This window comes from Sporothrix schenckii (genome assembly GCF_000961545.1).
Source record: "Sporothrix schenckii 1099-18 chromosome Unknown Cont49, whole genome shotgun sequence".
NCBI lineage: Eukaryota > Fungi > Ascomycota > Sordariomycetes > Ophiostomatales > Ophiostomataceae > Sporothrix > Sporothrix schenckii.
The window spans coordinates 358,323-377,603 of NW_015971150.1; the positions used below are offsets into that span (position 1 = coordinate 358,323).

Genomic DNA, 19,281 nt, shown 5'->3' on the forward strand with positions numbered 1-19,281 from the left:
CCCCATTTGTAGTTGTGGCTAGCTAGGGTTCCACTTTTCACGTGCACAGCCGTGTTAGTAAAACTCAGCCTTGTTGTTTTCCATTTCAAAAACGACGTCACCAGCCAACTACGAACTACATCACAACACACTACTTGATGGGATCTGAACATATATGCTTTTTGCGCCTTCATTCGGTCTACGGGCAGTTATCATGCGCCTTATAGCGTGGGAAAGAGTCAAAGCCAAGCCAGATATAATACTTTCTTCAGTAGAAATATCTGCCCAACCCCTCTTCACCGCAATTTTATCTTTTTCCCCCATCCGGTCGAAACCCTCGCATCTTGGAATTTCCTCTTCTTGGCTTGCGAACTCTACAACTGCCTATGCTCTTGGTCAAATAGCCTTGCCCAACTCTCCCCAGGATTCCGGCAACATCAACCACTCAGCATATACTTGCAGTACCCAGCCACGATGCGGTTTATCCAGAAAACAGCAACTGGCTGGGCTGCTACGCTCGCCGCCGCGTCATCCATGATGAAGTCCAAAGGCATCGTCAGTCTTGCTCTGGACACCACCGATGACATGTGGTGTCTCAAAGAAATTGTCGCAGAGGGCGACAAACTCATCTTTGGCGACCCTGCGGCTTCGTCGCCAAGCGAAGAAGGCGCGACTGGCAAAATTCTGCTTGCCAAGGAAACAGAGTTCGACGTCACCACCTCGACATTGCACGTGATGGGCACTTTGCAAGACTCCGCCAACCACAAGTCTGGCCGCTCAAAAAAGGACTTATTGGACAACGCGCCACAACCGATGCGTCGAGTTAGCATCTCCCCAGAGTCTGTCATTACATTACGCAGAGACACAGGGTTCTCGGAAAACGTAATTCAGCGCATATTGGACGCTTCTCGGCCTGATCGTCGCAATAAAGATCTCGCTGTTTTCCTTGTTGACAAGAACTTTAGCAGCGTCAACGTGCGTGTACTGGCGGGCGAGGCCGAGCGCTTCAACGAGTCAGTCAAGGCCGATGCCAGCTTACTCGCCAATGGCGATCAAATCGGCAACGGCGATGCTGCGTCGCCGGCTGCAGCCAAAAGAACCGGCAAGACTGAGCGCAGGACATTGGGCGGTGACAACCGCAAAGAGACCAAGCAAGCCCGCAGCACCAAGGGCACGCTTGCACCTCTGCAAGAATCTCTGTTTGAGTCCGCCGTGGACGCTCTGCTGAGCCACCTGGACATGGAGCATGGCGATCCGTGTCCATTGCTAATTGCGTCGCTCGGCGAGGCTGCGCACAACTTCCAGGCCTTTGTCCGTACCTACGCTGCTGCCAGGCACAACATCGCTCTGCAGCATATGGCCAACAGTGCAATTGTCGTTGATACGCTTGGCGCCATTGGGCAGGGTGCAAAGGCCGACGCCGATCAGGATGCTAAGCCGGTAGGCAAAAAGGGCAAAAAGCCGGCCATCAAGAAGGCCAAAGACAGCACTGATACCGCCGATGGCTCCCCAAACATCTCAAACTCTACAAACACCCAAAACAAGGACAACCTCTGGCTCCCTACGTACCGTCAGAATATCAACAAGAAGAATATGGGACCTTTTGACGAGATGATGATGCGCCCAGATGTCCTCGCCAAGATTCACGACGTCCGGTTCGACCGCGACCTCTCTCTTGTCAAGGAGGTGCAGGAACGGGTGCGGGACGGTGATTCGGACGGGCGTGTGGCGTATGGCGCTAGATCGGTCGAAAAGGCCATCCAGGAAGGTGCAGTAGGCACTGGCGGTGTTCTCCTTGCAAATGAGTCCTTGTTCCACAAGGGAAAGTTCCAAGAAGCAGTCGCGTCTCTATCCAACACGGTCCGTGCAGAGGGAGGCGAGGTACGTATCCTCAGTGACGCTCACGACTGCGGGAAAAATTTGTCAAGACTGGGCAGCATTGCAGCAATCCTGACATTCCCCGTTTTTGGTCTGGATGACCTGGACGATGAAGAGGCAAAGAAGTAAAACAAATGAGACCATGTCGAGTAAAACAAAACTTTCACTTCAGGAGCATCCTGTTCAAGATATACTTCAAATCTACCACAATATCCTTTGGTATAGATACCGTTTTTTATTCACCAAATGTACTCATGTTTCACTGATATGAAAGTATGGCTTTGTGGAATCATTTATGAACTGTATCCGACGCGCTTTAAAGCTCACCGTGCGTCGAAGGGGGAATAATCAACAGTATGCTTAGCTATGATAATTTTCTTGTTATGCTTCTTTCCATTCTAAGAAATACTGTTATGGTCGGCAGCAAGTACGTTCGTCGTCAGTATTACTTGAGTCGTGTTTTGTTGGTTGTCCGCCCGAATAGGAAAGAGTGGTCACTTGCATGTTGAAGTTGAAGAGGAAACGGCTGCGGGTCCACTTTTCCACTCACAACTGCGTCCCCACAATTTCAGAGCCCACAGTGTGCCTCCGTGGCCAGGGCGCTAGAGCACGTACCTCTTTCTCATTTGTCGGAGCTACGTGGTGGGAATACGTCGTAATACGCAGAACGTTCAAAGTACAGAACACGCTGACTTCGGTCCGGAAAGCTGCACGCCAAAACGCATTGCCCACCAGTCGACAACACACGGCACCGACGACCGCTTTGTACGGGGACGCTTCTCGCTCTACGACGGGGACGCTACAACGCCGACGCCACCACGCCGCCCAATCGCTCTCCAACAACTCCCCTTTGCGACCGCTGCCTCTGCCCCTTGTCCGACGACATCCTCTCGTGGATGAATCTGTCGCCCCATACAGGCGGCAGGCCCTTGCGACAATGTACGAGGACACATGGTACAGCTTCCCAACAGAGCGACGCAGCAATACTCAGGGCCAAGGCCATCGACGGCGGGCGTCACTCCTGCAACAGCCAAACGTGAGTACGATTGTGCTGGAGGAATTCGTGGTGGGGAGCAGGGGATGGGGGAAGTGAGAAAGAGGAGGATACAAGACGGGAGGAGGTGGTTACGGATGGGGTTGGCAAGGCACCGTTTGCTGACAGAGAGTCGACCCCGGAACAGGGCGCAAATCCACAAACCGACACAGTAGAGACACTTGATTCCCTCTTCGAGGAGGATGCCCAAGAACACGAAGACGAAATCTTTCTGCAGGCACGTGCAGATGGACTGGTACGGCGCGCACGATCGTACCCTGACATAAAGACGGCCAGCACACGTCCAAAGTGGGCGGCAGCGGCAGCGGAAGCAGCAGCATTATCTAAAGAAACAGCGACAGCGACAGCAACAGCAGCAACGGGACCGGCGAAAAAGAACAACAGACGGGACAAGCCACCTAGCATCAGCCGGAGGCGGACGCAGCGGCGGAAGAATGAGGTCTCATTGGAAGCACTCGCCATCGCAGACTCGCTTCTCGGAGTGGACGATGGGTTGGAGTGGCGAAAGCTACAGGAACTGCCTGTGCTGCTTGACGCGCATGACGCAGAGCTCCTCGAGGCCAGCCAGCAGGAATTTTTGTAAGCAAGGGCCCCAAACTGAGTTTGAATTTGTAAAGATTTGGTGCTGATACATGGCCAGAACATACCGGGACCAGCTCGACATGACAGAACGTCACCTCGGCCAGCTTGTCGACGACACGAATGGGGCATTACGGTTGCTGTCGTCGCTGGCAGACTCCTTCCGGTCCGTCGAAGAACAGACGACGTCTTTCCAGGCGCAGTGTGACGACCTCGTCTCCGAACAGCGCCGCCTCAAGACGCTCGCTGACGAGGTCGGCACGGACCTGCACTACTACGGCTACCTCGACAACGCCACGCGGCGGCTCAACGCGCCTGGAGCAGGTCAGTTGGCCGACACCGAGGAGCTGTCGGAGATTCTCGCCAGCTTGGACTCGTGCATCCATTTCATGGCGCATCATGTAAGGCACTACCCGAACCGTACAACGTGTGATTCGTAAGACACCCAGCTGACATAATATCCCTTGCACAGAAGGAGTATCGCGACGCAGAATCCTATCTCGCCCGTTACCAGTCCCTCCTCACAAAGTCTCTGCACTTGCTCGAGGTAGGCTTTACCGCACGCCTCGACAAGGTGTCGACTGAGCTGTCGAAGCAGATCGCGGCCACCAAGTCGGACGCCGCGCAGCATGCGCTCGCGTATGGTCGCTTTGAGGAGCTGCTCGTCGAGTCTTCCTATTCGCTCGTGCCCAATGTGCAGCAGGTCATTGCAAGTGCCAACACGCAACTTGGCGTTGCGCGTACAGAGCACCAAAGCTACTCCATCTACTCAAACACGGCCAACAACATCTTTCGCACATATCTACAGTGGCGCGACCAAATTCTGCGGCCGATTGTGCAGCAGGAGCTGCGCGCTTTCCAAGCAGACACCAAGGACGCCAAGTCGGCCAATGGATCTACGTCTGTGGAGACGGCCTCGCGCGGTTTCATAAAGCAGAGCTTCGAACGCTCGTACCACGAGGTTCTGCTTTTTGCCAGGGTGTTTGCCGTCGACCCGCAGTATAGCGCGAACACGAACTCGGTCTTCGCTACACTACGCGCCTACCGCAGCGACTTGGTCAATGCCGTCAACGTTGTGCCGCTGGCGACGCTGTTGCAGGCTGCGCTGTCTGCGGCCAACGATTTGGCCGTTGTCTGCAACGTGCTCGGCTGGGTCACGCACGAATACCTTCTCCTCGACTACGACGACGACGACAACAACGGCGGTAGCAGCGACGTCGACAACGGTGGTAACGACACGTCGTACCTCGCGTCGCACAGCCGGCAAATGGCAGCACGGCTGCTCGCCGAGCACTTGTGGGTCTTCGCCGACGCACTGTTCGAGGCCGAGGTCGCCAAGACAATCACCAAGGTCCCCGTGGTGCCCGAGGCGCTCAAGATTGCGCCTGTCGCCAACGGCCAGGCTGCATCCAATGCGTACCCACCCGTGCGCCGTGCGATCGAGCTGCTCGTCATGTTTGACCAAGCCATGCCGAAAGAGCGATGCGTACGTTCCATCCCCCCCCCCTTTTTTTTTTTATAAACGGTGCCTTTACTAGTAGTAGCTGACATGACATTCCTTCCCTGCAGCAACGCAACAGCCCTGTCGTATTCAAGATTGTCAAAGAGACCATACTGGCATTGCAACGAGCAGAGGCGCGCATTAAGTCAGCGCGCATCAGCACAGATCCGGACCTGTTTATGATTAAGAACCTGCTGATCCTAAAGAACGAGCTGCTGTCGCTCGAGATTGGCGACATCCGCAACGACGGCAGTGGCGTCGGCGCCATGCAGCACTTTGGCCAGATCTGGGACGCCCTGAGCCTGGCCACGAACCTTGTCGGCTACTTTAGCACGTTCATCCCCGGCACATCGCTCTGGTCGCGTGCGACGGGCGCTGTCGCCGGGTCGGCGGCGGCGGCTGCGACGGTGGCCGGCAACGGATATGCCAGTGTCTCGGGCAAGGCCGCATCGGTTGTTGGTAGCATGGCAGGCTCGACGCAGGGCGGGGTTCTCGGTATGCTTCCCAACGGTCCCGTCGCGCCCAGCGCTGCTGACCAGGACGTAAGTGAGCAGCTGGATGAGGCACTGCGGCGGTCGATCAATGCGTTTACGCAGCGGTGGGGCAAGCAGATTTACGACGGCACGTCGCGCAAGCTTGGCGGTAAGAATGTGGCCAAGATTGAGCGCGAGCTGGACGAGCTGCTGCAGACGGCCTTTAGTAACCAGCCCGAGGTGGTGGCCAAGCTCAAGGAGGCCATCCAAAACGTGGCACAGGCGGCCAACGAGCAGCAAAGCGGCAACAAAATCAGCCGGGTGTAAGGGCTCTCAAAAAAAAGGGAATACCATTGTAGCTTGAATTCACAATGGAGCGACATGATTATGAAAGTCATTTACGGCCATACAAAATGATCATAGAGGGGACTGAAAAAAAGTACACGACGGGCACAGCTGTCTGCCGCGTGAATAGAATTGAGCCCCGGGCATTTCCCACGGCATCTATTGTACAGGGAACGATATGTAATGATGATGGAGCAGTGTTATGAACCGCAGAACACAGGGCTTTCGGCGCTTACATCATCAGATTGCGTTGCCCGTCGCACGTTCCCGGCCGCGCAGCGGCTACTAGCGCATCGCGGCTACCCGTTGCACAATAGCTTTCAGCCGATGACGGATTTTGCTTAGGCCGGAGCACGCAATTTTTGCCGCATGGAGCACAGATTGCCTAGAACGGCGACTTTCAAAAAAAAAAGTTTTTAGGCAGTTGCAGGCGACCCTCTTCTTTAAAGCGACACTAGGCCGTGCAATACGTCGTACCTGACGGGCGATAGCTCCTGCCCCTCTTGTCTCTGGCTTCCATCGCCGTCTCCTTCCCCTTTCGCCATTGACGATTGCCGGCAAGAGCTAGATTAAGGAACCTAATTAGCGGGAAAGAACGAACTGCGCGGCGTGGGCAAAAGTAAAAAAAAAAAAATGTAACAAAAACAGATCTTGGGGGAGGGAACAAAAAACGGGCCTACTCCGCTATCGCGATACTGACGGAAGCCGCAATCACAGGCTTGACATCCACTTCCTGCCCCGTCTGACCGCAGTCTTTCTCTCCATCAACAACTCTCTTCTTACTCGCTTTTCTTTCCGGTCTTGCTGCGAGTTTATACCCTTCGACATATCTCGTCACGACGACTAATTGCACCCGTCTGCGATCAGAACTGCAATTGCGACTGCTCGAAAGCCTTCCCCTCTTCACGACTTCGTTCGAAGGTCGCCGTAATCGCATCTCCGACCAGCCAGCTCCTGGCATACTTCTGCACCCCAGCCTGTCTTGCCTCTCTTTCTCTCCTCACAGCCATGTCCGTCGACGCTCAAGAAGGCAGCAGCCTGCAGACGGTCAAGGATCTCGTTGCCGGTGCTGCTGGCGGCGTGGCCCAGGTCCTCATCGGTAAGTGTTTTTTTTTTTTTTTTTGGTTGGAAGTTCTCCCGAGACCCTCCTTTGCTTCAAGCTCCATGGCCGCATTGCTAACCGTCTCTTGCCAGGCCAACCGTTTGATATTGTAAAGGTCCGTCTGCAGACCACCAGCGCCTACCCCAACGCCCTCAGTGCCGCCACAGCCATCTGGAAGACCGAGGGCCCTCTCGCCTTCTACAAGGGTACCCTGACCCCCCTCCTCGGTATCGGTGCCTGCGTGTCCGTTCAGTTTGGTGCCTTCCACCAGGCGCGCCGGTGGTTCGAGGCCCGCAACCTCGCTGGCCCCGCCAAGAAGGGCGACCTCTCCTACGGTCAATACTACGCCTCCGGCGCGTTCGCCGGTATCGCCAACTCGGTGCTCTCGGGCCCTATCGAGCACGTCCGTATCCGCCTGCAGACACAACCCCACAGCGCTACCGAGCGGCTGTACCATGGCCCCGTGGACTGCGTGAAGAAGCTCGTTTCGCAGGGCGGCGGCGTGGCGCGTGGCCTGTACCGCGGCCAGGTGGTGACGGTGTACCGTGAGGCGCAGGCGTACGGCGTGTGGTTCACGACGTTTGAGTACCTGATGAACACGGACGCGGCGCGCAACAAGATTGAGCGCAAGGATGTGCCGGCATACAAGGTGGCCTTTTACGGCGGTCTCGCGGGCGAGGCGCTGTGGCTGTCGTCGTATCCCTTTGACGTGATCAAGAGCAAGATGCAGACAGACGCGCTGCGGCCGGCCGACCAGCGCTACAAGAGCCTGCGCGACTGCGTGGCGCAGACGTTCCGGACTGAAGGCGCACGCGGCTTCTGGCGCGGCTTGGCACCGACGCTGCTGCGTGCCATGCCCGTGAGTGCGGGAACCTTTGCCGTTGTCGAAGCCACGATGCGGGCAATCAACTAGGGTCCCATCTGGAGTGTGTGGGAGGGTGCTAGTGGATATTTAGAGAATGACGATACGGTGTGGATAAAGGAGAACTACCGCATATACGTCGCAACGACGAAATTTCAACACTCGCGGTGTACGGATGCGACAAAGGGTCCCCGGTATACAGTGCTAGACGGCACCGGGTTTCGATTCTGGAAAATATTGGGCATTTTATTTTATTTCGTTTTGTCGACGTTGGGGATATCTATGCTGGTTTCGACATATTCTCTCGTGTTTGGGCATACCAAAAATCATTTAACCCGTTCTATAATTACCGCTTCAGCGCAGGCTGGAAATTTGAACAGGAAAGAAGAAATACAAACTGATAAAACAACACACTTCAAAATGCTCATCCACTACTCTCGATCCTCCGCTGTATAATATTTCGTCCTGTCGGAGGCGTCAGTGTCGTCAACTGGAGTTCTTGCAGCAGCTTTTTCGCTTCTGTGTTGTCAACAAACATGCGGTCATTAGCCTGCTGCAGAGTGACGGAAGCTCTGCCGTCACTGCTAGCGTCGGCCGGTACCGATACAGGCAAGTTCAACAGCGCCACGCCTTCACGCAGGCCCTCGAGTGCCGTGGATCCCAAAGGCACCTGTCGCTCCACCGTCGAGACCACGGCCGAGATGTCACGCGCAAACTGTGCGGCGCCCAGTGTCGTGAACTTGTTGGCCATGAGCACATCGCCCCAGAGATGGTCTTGCAGCTTCTCAAAGGCACCGCGTACAACGCGCCGCAGCGGCACCGTGCCGAGTGCACGGGCCAGGAACTCGAGGTTGCGCCGGATGATGCGCAGAGGCTCGTCAAGTTCCGGTGTGATGGCAAGATCACCCGGGGAGATGACTGTGCCAGCACTAGATACAGTCGCAGAAGCGTCGCTGCTGTCGTCGATACTTCCGCGGCCATTCCCGGCGACCGTCGTCCACTGCGTCCGCAGAACGTATGGGCGGAACGCCTTACGGTGCGAGTCGGCCAGTGTCGACACGAGAAAGTCCTGTGCAGCCTTGCGCCGCTGCTTAAACGCCTGAATGGTTCCGTCAAAAAGGTTGTCCTCGTCCATGTTGCCGTCGCCGTGGTTCTTGTGGGCGCCGCCATCGACAGCAGCCGACGATACGGTACGATCGCGCACATTGCTCACGCTGAGGCCACCACCCAGCTGGCCCGTCCCTCCGGCCCGCTCGGCCTGCTCGGCCTTTTTGGACCGCGTCTCCAGCTCGTTGTAGAGTGTGACAAAGAACTCCTCGTTGGCCCACTCACGCAGCGTGTTTATCAAGTGGTCCGCACTGCCAAACACGCGGCAGAGCGCCTCGAGCCCGCCCGTGCCCTCGAGAGTCGCCAGCTGCTCCTTGGTTACGCCGTGCAGCGTGCGCCCGACGGCCGACGTCATGGACGCGTACGTCTCGAGCGAACCGCGCAGACGCTCATCGTAGGCGTCGAGCAACGTGATTTGAATGTCGATCAAAAATCGCAGGCGGTGGTGGAACTTGCGCAAGTAGCGGTACTGGCCCGACACTGCCCGCAGCAAGTCGACAACGTGCACGGCAGCCAGGGTCGGCTTTGTCCGCCCGGCGCCACTGTAATCGTAGTCAATCGTGGCGCGAGCATCCAGCGCGGCCTGCGATGTGCCATCTACAATCTCGCGGTACCGCGAGAGCGCATATTCCTTCTCGGCCTGCAGCCACAGAGAGAAGTGCAGGTCGAGCACGCCGCCGGGTTCGCCTGCCAGGCCGGGCCAGTAGCGAGCTGACGACGCTGATGAGCTGCCCAACCCACCGTCGTAGCCAAATCGCGTCCGCAGTTCCTCATCAAAGGCAAGCAGTTGCACGATCAGGTTACCCAGGAATGTGGGTGTCGTGAGAACGGGCGCAGATCCCGCGATGTCGGCACCTTGCTGCTGCTCCAATTGCTGTCTCTGCTGGTGGAGCTGTGCCACGGCATAGACAACCGTCTGCTGCACCTTTTCGCGCATCACTGGCAGCAGGGAAGCCACCAGGGCGCACACAGGGTCGACGTAGGCCATCTTATCTCCCGCGCCGGTGCCTTCAAAGCGGTCCGCCAACAGGTCCGCAAAACTCGCCCGCAAAAAGTCGGACCACGTCTCGACCCGCTCGAGAAACCAGGGGCAGCACACGTCGCCAAACTGCCGAGGTTCGCTTGTCCGGCGGCCGTCTGTCAAGAAATGGTATCGGAACTCCTTGATAAAGATCTGTGCCATGACATCGATGGGTAAAAGTGGGAGAGGTTCGCTTTGGGTAGAGGAGGAAGAGGAAGAGGAAGAGGAAGCAGAAGACGACAAAACAGCGGACCGTTCGAGGATCTCAGGCACCTGAAGATCGACAAGCTTCCCAAATCCATCCCGCCACGTCTCGTCTGCAGGAATCGCCGCGTCCACGCCGCTGGGCCAGCCGCGCTTCTCGAGCAATGCCGCAAAATCGCTACGCATCGTCGCATTCATTTCCGCCCACAACCCATTCGCCACGGAACCCACATGGGCCACCAGATGCGCAGCCGGTGCCCCCGTATCGGCCGCAGCGCCTTGCAACTCCACCAAACGCGTGGCCAGCCGTCTCAGCCGTGTGTATGGTTCCAGCGCGTCCTTGGGCCGGTCGGGCAATGCAGCGCGAGCGGCGTCGGCCAGTTGACCGACGTCTTGTAGCAGCACCAAGTAGTCGTGTGCCAGGGTGACGCGCTGGAGGTGCTCCATGGGCCCCGTCAGTCGCTGCACAACGGCCTCGGGCGCCGCGTTTTCCGCGTTAGCCACAGCGAGGCGCCGCATAATATCGTCTTCGAGGCCGTCAAACTCGGCCAGAGCGTCTTGGAAGGCATTTCGTTGCGAAGCAGCCGCGCCACGGGCGTCCTCCAAAGCACGCGCAGCATCGTCAAGTTGGGTCTGCAGCTGATCATGCTGCAGGTTCACCCCCTGGAGCAGCGCATCGAGCGTGTCGAGGTCGGCCGTGGACTGCAGCTTGTCGTCGAGGTAGTCCTCAAGGCGGGGGTCCGGCTCGCCAAAAGGGAAGACCACCAGCGGTGCGTCCGAGGAGGTCGTCATCTTGCGCGCACGTGGAGTCGTACCATTCTTATTCGACAGTGTGGTTGAAAAGAAGGTCAAGAATCGTACTTGTATCCGAGAATGGCGAGTTTGTGGTCAAGAATGCGGCGATGTGTCGTCGTCGTCGCTGTTGGTATCAATGGGCATAAGGAAGGAGCTCCCAGGGAGCTGTCAGTTGGCCACTTCAGTGGAAGGTGCATTTTAGTGGGTCTTGGTCCGCGGCGTATATCAATATCGCTGTATCCGAGTATCTACGTCATGTTGACAATCGGCGAACATCACAGTCCCAATTATCGTCAATCTACGTTCTTTTGGTTTACGAAATAGAAAGCAGGATACAAACAGACAAAATGCCGACGTGGGTTCCGGCTGAGATTGAGCCCAGGTCGCGCGTCAAGTGCATTGTCTAAGAAAGAAAAAGGTATACCTATTCACATAGCCAAAGCCACGAAACAGAAACGAAACGAAAAGTACAAGAAAAGTACACAGGGCACCCGTGGAACAGTAGAAAACAAGCAAAGAAAACCCCAGTGAAACGCCAAAAGAATGCCAAATCGGAAACGCAAGAACGCACAACGTAACGCCGAGAAAGGACCTTCTCCAACCTCCCATTTTGAAATCACACGGCCACCTTCCCCTTCCTCACTTCTTGAAGGTACCCGTCTTGCCCATCTTCTCAAAGTGCATCCGCCGCGCCGCCTTGGGCCCGTCGTCGCCCTTGCTACCGTACGGGTTAAAGACCTTCTTTGCATTGGCTGGCGACTTTTTGTCGGCAGCCGTCTTCTTCGGGTGTAGCACCGACCCGGCCGTGTCGTAGTTGAACGGCACAAAGTCGCTGTTATTCTCAACGCCATCGGCTATGGCCTCGTCATCGTTATCGGTGGCGTCAATGCGAGCACCGCCGCCGTCGCTATCTGATGTCTGTGTCGTCGCACCCTCTTCGCCGCCCATGCCAATCTCGAGACCTGACCCAGCCGACTCGGACTTGCTCCGTTTCGCTGCTCGCCGGGCCTCTTTCTTCTCCTTTTTTCTCAGCTGCTTCTGCTGTTGGGCTTCGGACAAGAACTTTTTGTTATCTGTGGCCAAAGCAGCCGCCTTGCCGTCCTTCTTGCCCCACTTTAGTGTGAAAGCGCCTTCGTCCTCTTCTTCCTCTGCCTCGTCCTCATTCATCTCGTCGACCTTCTCTGCGGGTGCTAGCGTTGCAGGCGTCGCATCCGCTGCCTCTGGCCGTGCTGGTTGAGCCTTCTGAGCCGGCGACAGGAACTCAATGTAGTCCTCTGACGGTATCGGCTTAGTGACTGGGACAGGGTTGGGAGCAGGAGCGGCTGTCGGCGGCGCTGCACCGTCTGCAGTGATAGAGATGGCAGCCTGGACGAACCACGGTGCTTCAATCGGCACGCCACCCGCGTCCTCACCCCCAGTGCTTCCAACCCTCTTCCCGCCAATTGGTTTCTTGCCCCAGAGCTGCGAGAACGTACTTCGCAGTTCTGTGACGTTCGGTAGAGGCTCGACATTTTTCGGCTTTTCAAGTGCAGCACCCGTACTAGTGCCGGCCGCGTGTGACGCAGAAAGGTTGAAATGCCGGTTCGCCTTGACCAAGGCACCGACGGCGTCGGACCGCAGGAACTCAATCGATGTAGGCCCCGTAGCGCCGCGGGCCTGGGCATCCTGGATAAGCGTGAAGAGCTCGTTCATGGACGACTTGGTGACGCGGGCCGTGTTGTGCAGCAAGCTCAGCAGAGCTTTCCGATCCGGTGGAAGAATGCGCGCAATGTCGGAGAGTACACGCACGGGCATGAGGAATCCGGGGCTCTCGTCCAAACGCCGTGCGAGATCATCGCGCCATTGGTAAAGTGCACGATAAACGGCAAACTGTTCGCCGCTCAGCAGAGTATAGGTTTTGAGAAGGTTGTTGAGCCAGCCGCGGGTGCCCATGCCGGTCTCGGGGTCGCAGAGCAGGGCCTCGTGGCGGGAGAGTGAAACCTCCTTGGATTTTTTCAGGACGTATGAAATCAGGTCCTTTTCGGGGTTGGTGGGGTCGGACTTGGAAGCCAACTCGTTGCGCACCATGTCGTAGATGTACAGAAGATAGTGAGTATCGGAGCGGGCGTAATAAAGCATTTCCTCGGGGAGCGGGCGGATGCGCCAGTCGGCCATCTGGTACTTTTTGTCGGCGTCAAAGTTGACAAAGCGCTCGAGAAGGAAGGCCAGACTGCGCTTGCTGTACTCGAGGCAGTCACAAGCAAAGTAGGTGTCAAAGAGACCAACAACGTAGAGGCCAAGGTCGCGCTGCAGCCACACAATGTCACTGCTGGCACCGTGGAAGACCTTGAGTTTGGTAGGGTCGGCAAAGACTTCGTTGAGAATCTCGAGACGGTGGCGCCAGGGCTGCAAGGTGTCGACAATCCAGTCCTTGGTGCGGGTGCTGACCTGCATGAGTGACAGCAGGCCACTGTAGGTGCGGAAGTCGTGGTGTTCAAGATCGACCGCGATCACGTCGGCTTCGCGCAGCTCTGCGAGCATGGCCTCAACACCCTCAAAGGTGTCAACCCAAACAGCGGACGTAGACTCGACGGGCTGATAGAGGATAGGTTCGTGAGACTTATGGACGGCTTCAGGGTAGTGTAGTTGCTTGATCTCGGCTTCGTATGGGTGCTTGAACTGCGTCAGATTGTATTCGTCGACAAACGTCGTCAGGCTGTCCTCGAGTGGCACAATCGCATGTGGCTTTGTCGTCAGAATCGGCTTCCAGGGGCCCTTGTCGAAGTTGTCGGGCTTGCGCTCGAACAGCTCTTGCGGCTTCGGAATGTTGGCGCGGCGAATGTTCCAGTCGAGACGGTCTGTGCCGGCGCCCGAGGCGCCCGTTGCTCCGGGGCCTTGCTGCTTGGATTTCTTGGAGTCAGAGCCACCTTCAGTAGTAGGTGCATCCTTGCGCTTGAGGAGGCCGGTGTATTCGTCAAGGGTGGTGTCAGCTTTCTCGAGCAGGCCGTCAATCACGTCGACAACGCCGCGCCAGTTAAGGTCGACGTCGTCGGCGTCATCGAGCTGGGGCGGAGCGCGTTTTCCGGTGGCCCCTGCAGCCGACTTGAGAAGGCCATTGGAGAGGCGCAAAAGGCGTGCCGCCTGTTCATCGAGCTCGCCGGCAACAGACGGATTGACGGTGCGCAGGAAGGTGAGATCTTCGGAGGCAATGCCGTTGACGGAACGATTTACGGCAACGAGCGCAGCATGGATCTTTTGCTGTTGGGCCTTGAAGTCCTCAGAATCCATCGTGGCGGTAGTTGGGACGGTATGGAACGTCAGAGACGTTTCAGATACCGAGGGAGAGGTGCCAATGTGCAAAGGTGCAGCAAAGGATGCAGAGGAGAGCTGCTCAAACACTAGATCTTCGGAATCGCAACGCTGGATTTTTTTTCTGCCGGCCTCCAGAATGGCTAAAACGCTGCCCAAATTGAGCCACCGCCTTTGGACGGTCGGTTTTTGCGACGGCGGTCTAGTGCTAAGGTGCCCCACTTATATCATGACGGAGACAGAATCGTACAGATAATCGGTAAGGAATAGCTCTGATGATGGGCCGTGGTGGAAGCACACAAATAACTGATGATGTTGTGATGAGAAGATGTGCAAAATACAGTAATTCGGGAAAAGAGAAGGCCGAGCTTTGTGCAATGCTACTGTTTAACAAAAAGGGAAGTAAGCTATATCACGTGCTCGATTTCAGAGTTGGAGGGGACGAGATGTTTTAAACGGAAGGCTTGCAGAGGATTTGATGTGCAGAAGGCGCGACTTACACTGATGGCAGACCGTCTCAGGCAGGTGCACCGAAACACACCATAGCATTCATTGGTTGGTGATAAAAGGAAGACTAGGAGGCATTTTACTATTATTTACCGTTCATTCTCAAAACGTGCTATTTTCATTTTCCTTTTTTTTTTTTTTTATCTTATTTGGTTAAAAGATTATCGCAAAAATTTGGTATTATTTTTTTAGAGAAATAAGAAAACAAATTCAAAACAGTAGATAATCCAAGAAATAAGGATCCACCGATATCAAAACCCCGCGAGCCTACGGGCAGCAACAAACAAACTCCAAAACAAGTACAAAGAAGGGAAAAAGCTACCTTGTCCTGGTTTTTGAGAGAATAAAGATAGTCTAAAAGAGTTAACCAGAAAAGTTTGATCAAAACAACAAGAGACAAAGGAGAAAAAGTGAACGTTTGTTCCAATATAGCTCAAGTGCGCCACACCACTCTAACCAATAACATTCACACGCTGGGTAAATGTAGTAGCTGCCTCAGTCTCGGTGGTGGTCGCTGTGACTGTAGCCGTGGTCGTAACATCCTTGGTCACTGTGTCGTGGATGCTGACCGTCTGAATAATTGTGACGGTCGCTTGTGTGTTTGTGTTGACGTTTGTGGTCACCGTGGGAGGTGCTGCTGCTGCTGGAGCATCTGTGTGAAACACTGCTGGCGACGATGAAGCCGAGGCTGGCGACGCCGTTGTTCCACCTGCAATCGCAGTATAGGGATGCGGTGTGTACGAAAGCGATGTCGTTGTCACGGGGACGACCACCACTGGCCCTCCGGAAGATGCGTGGGCACTCGGTTCAGCGGTGGTCACGAATCCAGAGGGTGTGGCTTGAGGTACAGTAGACTTGGACGTAAACTTTGCAGTCGACTTGGTCGTCGATGTAGATGCTGTGGACAGGGTTACAGCAGTGGGCGTGTTGGAGATCGATTTGGTTATAAAAGTAGTTAGAGTCAATCGAAGCCTAGATGTCGTCGTGCCGGTGTAAGAAATGGATAGTGAGTATGCTGTTGATTGTGACGGTGATGAAGACGAGGCAGCCGGTGAGTCAACTGTGATGCCGAGAACCGCCTCAGCCGTCTGCACGTTGACGCAACCAATATCGACACCGGACTCGTATGGGTCCGGCATGGCGAAGCAGCTTGTCCCTGAGGCTGGATCACAGGTTGCAATCAGGGTAAAGATACTTGAGGTGGCATCGCACCTCATGACATTACCACCGATACACGCAACCTGATTCTCTATGCAGCGTGATTCGAGGGTCAGATTGGCGTAGGCGGCATTATCATTCTTAGCAAATCCCACGTTCGCTGCATAGACATCGGGTGCAGCAGTGCTAGTAGGCATATCCGTCCTTGAGCGAAACGTTGGAACCTGGGAATTCGCTCCACCGGTTGGTTTCCGAGGTAGAGAGGTAGTTGTAGCCGGCGACGATAGCGCTGATGTGGGAGACAGTGTTGGTAAGGAAGATGAAAACACTGAAGTCGTGAAAACCGACGGGATGGACAACGTTGAAGATGGAAAAGATGGCAAGGATGGCGAGGACAAAATTGTCGAAGATGTGGAGAATGACGTCCTGTTAGGCACTACGGGAGTCGTTGAAAACTCTTCTGGCGTTAAAGATGACAACGGAGAGGACGACGAAGACAACTTTGAAGCAGTTGGCGTAGTCTTAGTCGATGTATCATTGTTAGCAGAACCGCCCGACGGAACAACTGACACTGTGCTGTTGGATACCGCAGTCGTGTTTGTGCCAGGGCTGGATGACGGTGACAGTGATGATGCGACAGTCGTGTGGTTGGAGACAGGCACTGACGGTGTCGGGGTTGAGGAAACATCAACGGCAGGAACAGTGGCATTGGATGTAGCATTGGACGCTGGATGCGGCGTTACCGTTGGGGAGAGTGATGACTGGGAGGGAGTCTTGGCGGGCGCCGTTGCGTTCGTGGATGTTGAGTTTGACACCGGGGTCGTCTGTGGCAGCGACGAATGAGATGTGGCGTCAATTGGTACCGTCTTGTTTGTTGTCGCATTCGACGCCGGTGTCGCATGTGGCAGTGAGGATTGAGGGGAGGTGGTACCCGCAGGAGTCGTTGCGTTTGTGGCAGTCCCGTTCGAGGCAGAAGTTGTCTTTGGCAGTGAAGAATGCGCGGGTACACCGAACGGCTCCGTCGCGTTTGTGGAAGGAGTAACCACAGCAGGTCGGGATGTATGGGAAGAGATGGCAGTTGTCAAGACAGACTCTGAGCTGTTTGCAGAAAGTGCGGGTGTGGTTGGCGATGTCGCTGGCGGCGTGAATGTTTCAGATGTCTGGTTGCCAGCTGGTATGACCTCAAGAGAAGTCGGCGACGGTAAGGAGTGCGGCGTCTCGGGCAATGTGGGCGAAGTCGATGTCGAAGGAAATATGGGCGGGACGCTCGGTGAGAAACTCGGCAAGGTGCTGTACGAGCTGTCACTCTTGAGCGAGCCCAGGCTGACTGTCGATGAAAGCGAAGCCGAAGCTACGAAAGATGATAAATTGGGGGATTCACTAGTCGTGGTTGGGATATTCTGAACAGTAGACGCGCTGGAGGTGCTAGTCGTGTCGTTGAAAAATACATCACGGCGTGCAACGATGGGCCGATGAGGCTGGCGGAGGCCAAAGGGGCCGAGCGGACTAGCCTCGACGGCAGCGGTAGCTGCGAGGAGGAGCAGAAGCATGGATGCGAGCATCCTGCGGCTTGGTCGGATCTTATTCGGATTTGTTGATATTTGGTCGATAATGCGTGAGAAGGCAAAGGGCCAGCTATTGATGTTTGTTTGAATGAGTGTCTAGAAAAAGACGGTGGAAAGACGAAATTAGGGAAGGAAATCAAGAACTAGTGTCGATGGGAAGGGTTGAGGACAGAAATCCAGCTGTCTTAATAGATTTTGTGTAAATGGAGATTGGGTCAAGCCAAGCAAAAGTTTCCGAAGTGAGAGAAAGAGAGTATGGAAATTAAGTAAAAAGAGAGGCGCAGTGACGTATTTTTGACTTGCCGTGCTTGTTCAACATCTAGCGGAGAAAGAATGTGAACAAGGTGCTTTGACGTTGAAAGACTGAGTAAACAAACAAGATCAAATTTGTGGTTCGAGTATCAGCAACAATCAAAGGAAGATCAAGTAATGAGTGAAAGAAGAAGTAGCAGCGGCAAACGAGAAAGAGGAAATAAAGCACGTCTTCCTTGCAAAGAACGAGCAATATAATGAACGAGGTGGTCAAGGGAGATAAGGTAAAAAAAGGATGGCCGTGTGAAAACCGCAGGTTCACGAACGAGCAACTAGGGAAAATTGTGACAGGAACAAATGCAACAACGAATGAGTCTAGAACCTGAGTGTGTGAATAAATGACAAGTAAAGGAGGAGGTGGTCGTGAAATAGCTGAAACAGGGCAAGGGCGCGAAATGAGTGAAAGAGAGTTCGTTCTATGAACAGTGAAAGGTGAAAGGAAATGGAAGAAAGAGGGAACCAAAAAAGAACAATGTACTGGAGTGTCTAAATGATCTGGCACCTAAAACGAATGTGTATGCCGTGATATCCGGCAGAGAGAAAATAAAACGAGAGTGCGAGGGGAACGAACGACAGAGACCAGGCCAGGAAACAGATTAAGAACAGGTACGCGTGACAATGACAGTAGACGAGGAGGTGGAAGTGAGAGGATGGGGAAGTGGTGCTCGAGTCTTTTTCTATATTTCAGTCGATTCGAGCCAGTCGTTCGATGCAAAGAGAAGCGTCGATGGACGTCTAAGAACCAAACGTGCAAATACTCTGTAGACGCCAAACAAGGCCCAGACTGCTTTGTTGACAAGGATGCGACAAGGATAGGGCTGAAGCTGGGTGAAACTGACGACCAGTCGCCAGTATGTGGAATAGTTCTCGCGCTTTTTTAGCTAGCAGTTTGAAAATAGAACAGCAATATGAAAGGTGAAATCGAGAAGAAACTCACCAGAGAGGGAAGCCATCTGCCATAGGAATTGGGCAGCCATGGTCTCTTGATCTGGCCTCATTTCGCCAACTGGCCGGTGGAGTGGCGTCGTCTTTGTGTCTTCTACCTTGTCATGCTTTCTTTCTTCGTCTCAAAGGGTCACCCCGGTAAGTACTATCCGGATACCCTTCTGCCCTTCCCCGGCCCACGCCTCAGCGCGTCTAGAAACACAGCGTCGACATTTCAAGACGCAATGTCGAACCTGGCCTCGTTCATCGTCAATTGCCCTGGATGGTGGCTCCGTGTAAGTGGTTTTCTCCACCTGTATGCCAAAAATAACCGTGTCAATAGCTGTCGGCCAATCGTCAGCTAAAAGTGGAGGTCGTATTCCGACAGTCTCTGCGAGCGGCGCTCTCGCCCAGTCGCGGCCGGCATTTGAATGACCCCTGACTGTTTCCGTCCAGCGCTGAAACAAACACAAGCCGAGCCATGATTGGCTACTTCAACGTCCAACCTCGACACTCCCAACTCACCAAAGCCAACAAGCGCTGGGCACTCTGTCGTGCGACCGGCTCTCTCTACCGTGTTTATTGGGGGGGCGAAACGACGAGAAGTTAAGTTGGGCCTCTCAGTAA

At 55.0% G+C, this 19,281-nt stretch overlaps 6 protein-coding genes across 6 annotated transcripts; 3 read left to right on the forward strand and 3 right to left on the reverse strand.

Annotated features, from left to right (window-relative positions):
• Positions 1–453: 453 nt before the first annotated feature.
• Positions 454–1,986, forward strand: SPSK_00515 (uncharacterized protein; the record flags this gene model as incomplete). The annotated part of the gene is made up of 1 exon (XM_016727482.1): positions 454–1,986. The coding sequence occupies one exon, from the start codon at positions 454–456 to the stop codon at positions 1,984–1,986; it is 1,533 nt and encodes a 510-aa protein (XP_016582671.1).
• A 373-nt stretch (positions 1,987–2,359) lies between these two features.
• On the forward strand, positions 2,360–5,791 carry SPSK_00393 (golgi family complex component; the record flags this gene model as incomplete). Its single annotated transcript, XM_016727362.1, has 5 exons — positions 2,360–2,897; positions 2,935–3,490; positions 3,552–3,891; positions 3,963–4,976; positions 5,060–5,791. The coding sequence occupies 5 exons, from the start codon at positions 2,360–2,362 to the stop codon at positions 5,789–5,791; spliced, it is 3,180 nt and encodes a 1,059-aa protein (XP_016582672.1).
• A 1,026-nt stretch (positions 5,792–6,817) lies between these two features.
• On the forward strand, positions 6,818–7,824 carry SPSK_00566 (solute carrier family 25 (mitochondrial carnitine/acylcarnitine transporter), member 20/29; the record flags this gene model as incomplete). The annotated part of the gene is made up of 2 exons (XM_016727532.1): positions 6,818–6,908; positions 7,004–7,824. 2 exons carry the CDS (start codon positions 6,818–6,820, stop codon positions 7,822–7,824), a joined length of 912 nt encoding a protein of 303 aa, XP_016582673.1.
• A 373-nt stretch (positions 7,825–8,197) lies between these two features.
• On the reverse strand, positions 8,198–10,897 carry SPSK_00420 (RINT-1 family protein; the record flags this gene model as incomplete). The annotated part of the gene is made up of 1 exon (XM_016727389.1): positions 8,198–10,897. One exon carries the CDS (start codon positions 10,895–10,897, stop codon positions 8,198–8,200), a length of 2,700 nt encoding a protein of 899 aa, XP_016582674.1.
• A 642-nt stretch (positions 10,898–11,539) lies between these two features.
• SPSK_00427 (exosome complex exonuclease RRP6) lies at positions 11,540–14,167 on the reverse strand (the record flags this gene model as incomplete). Its single annotated transcript, XM_016727396.1, has 1 exon — positions 11,540–14,167. One exon carries the CDS (start codon positions 14,165–14,167, stop codon positions 11,540–11,542), a length of 2,628 nt encoding a protein of 875 aa, XP_016582675.1.
• A 980-nt stretch (positions 14,168–15,147) lies between these two features.
• SPSK_00446 (Muc1p) lies at positions 15,148–17,415 on the reverse strand (the record flags this gene model as incomplete). The annotated part of the gene is made up of 1 exon (XM_016727415.1): positions 15,148–17,415. One exon carries the CDS (start codon positions 17,413–17,415, stop codon positions 15,148–15,150), a length of 2,268 nt encoding a protein of 755 aa, XP_016582676.1.
• Positions 17,416–19,281: the final 1,866 nt, after the last annotated feature.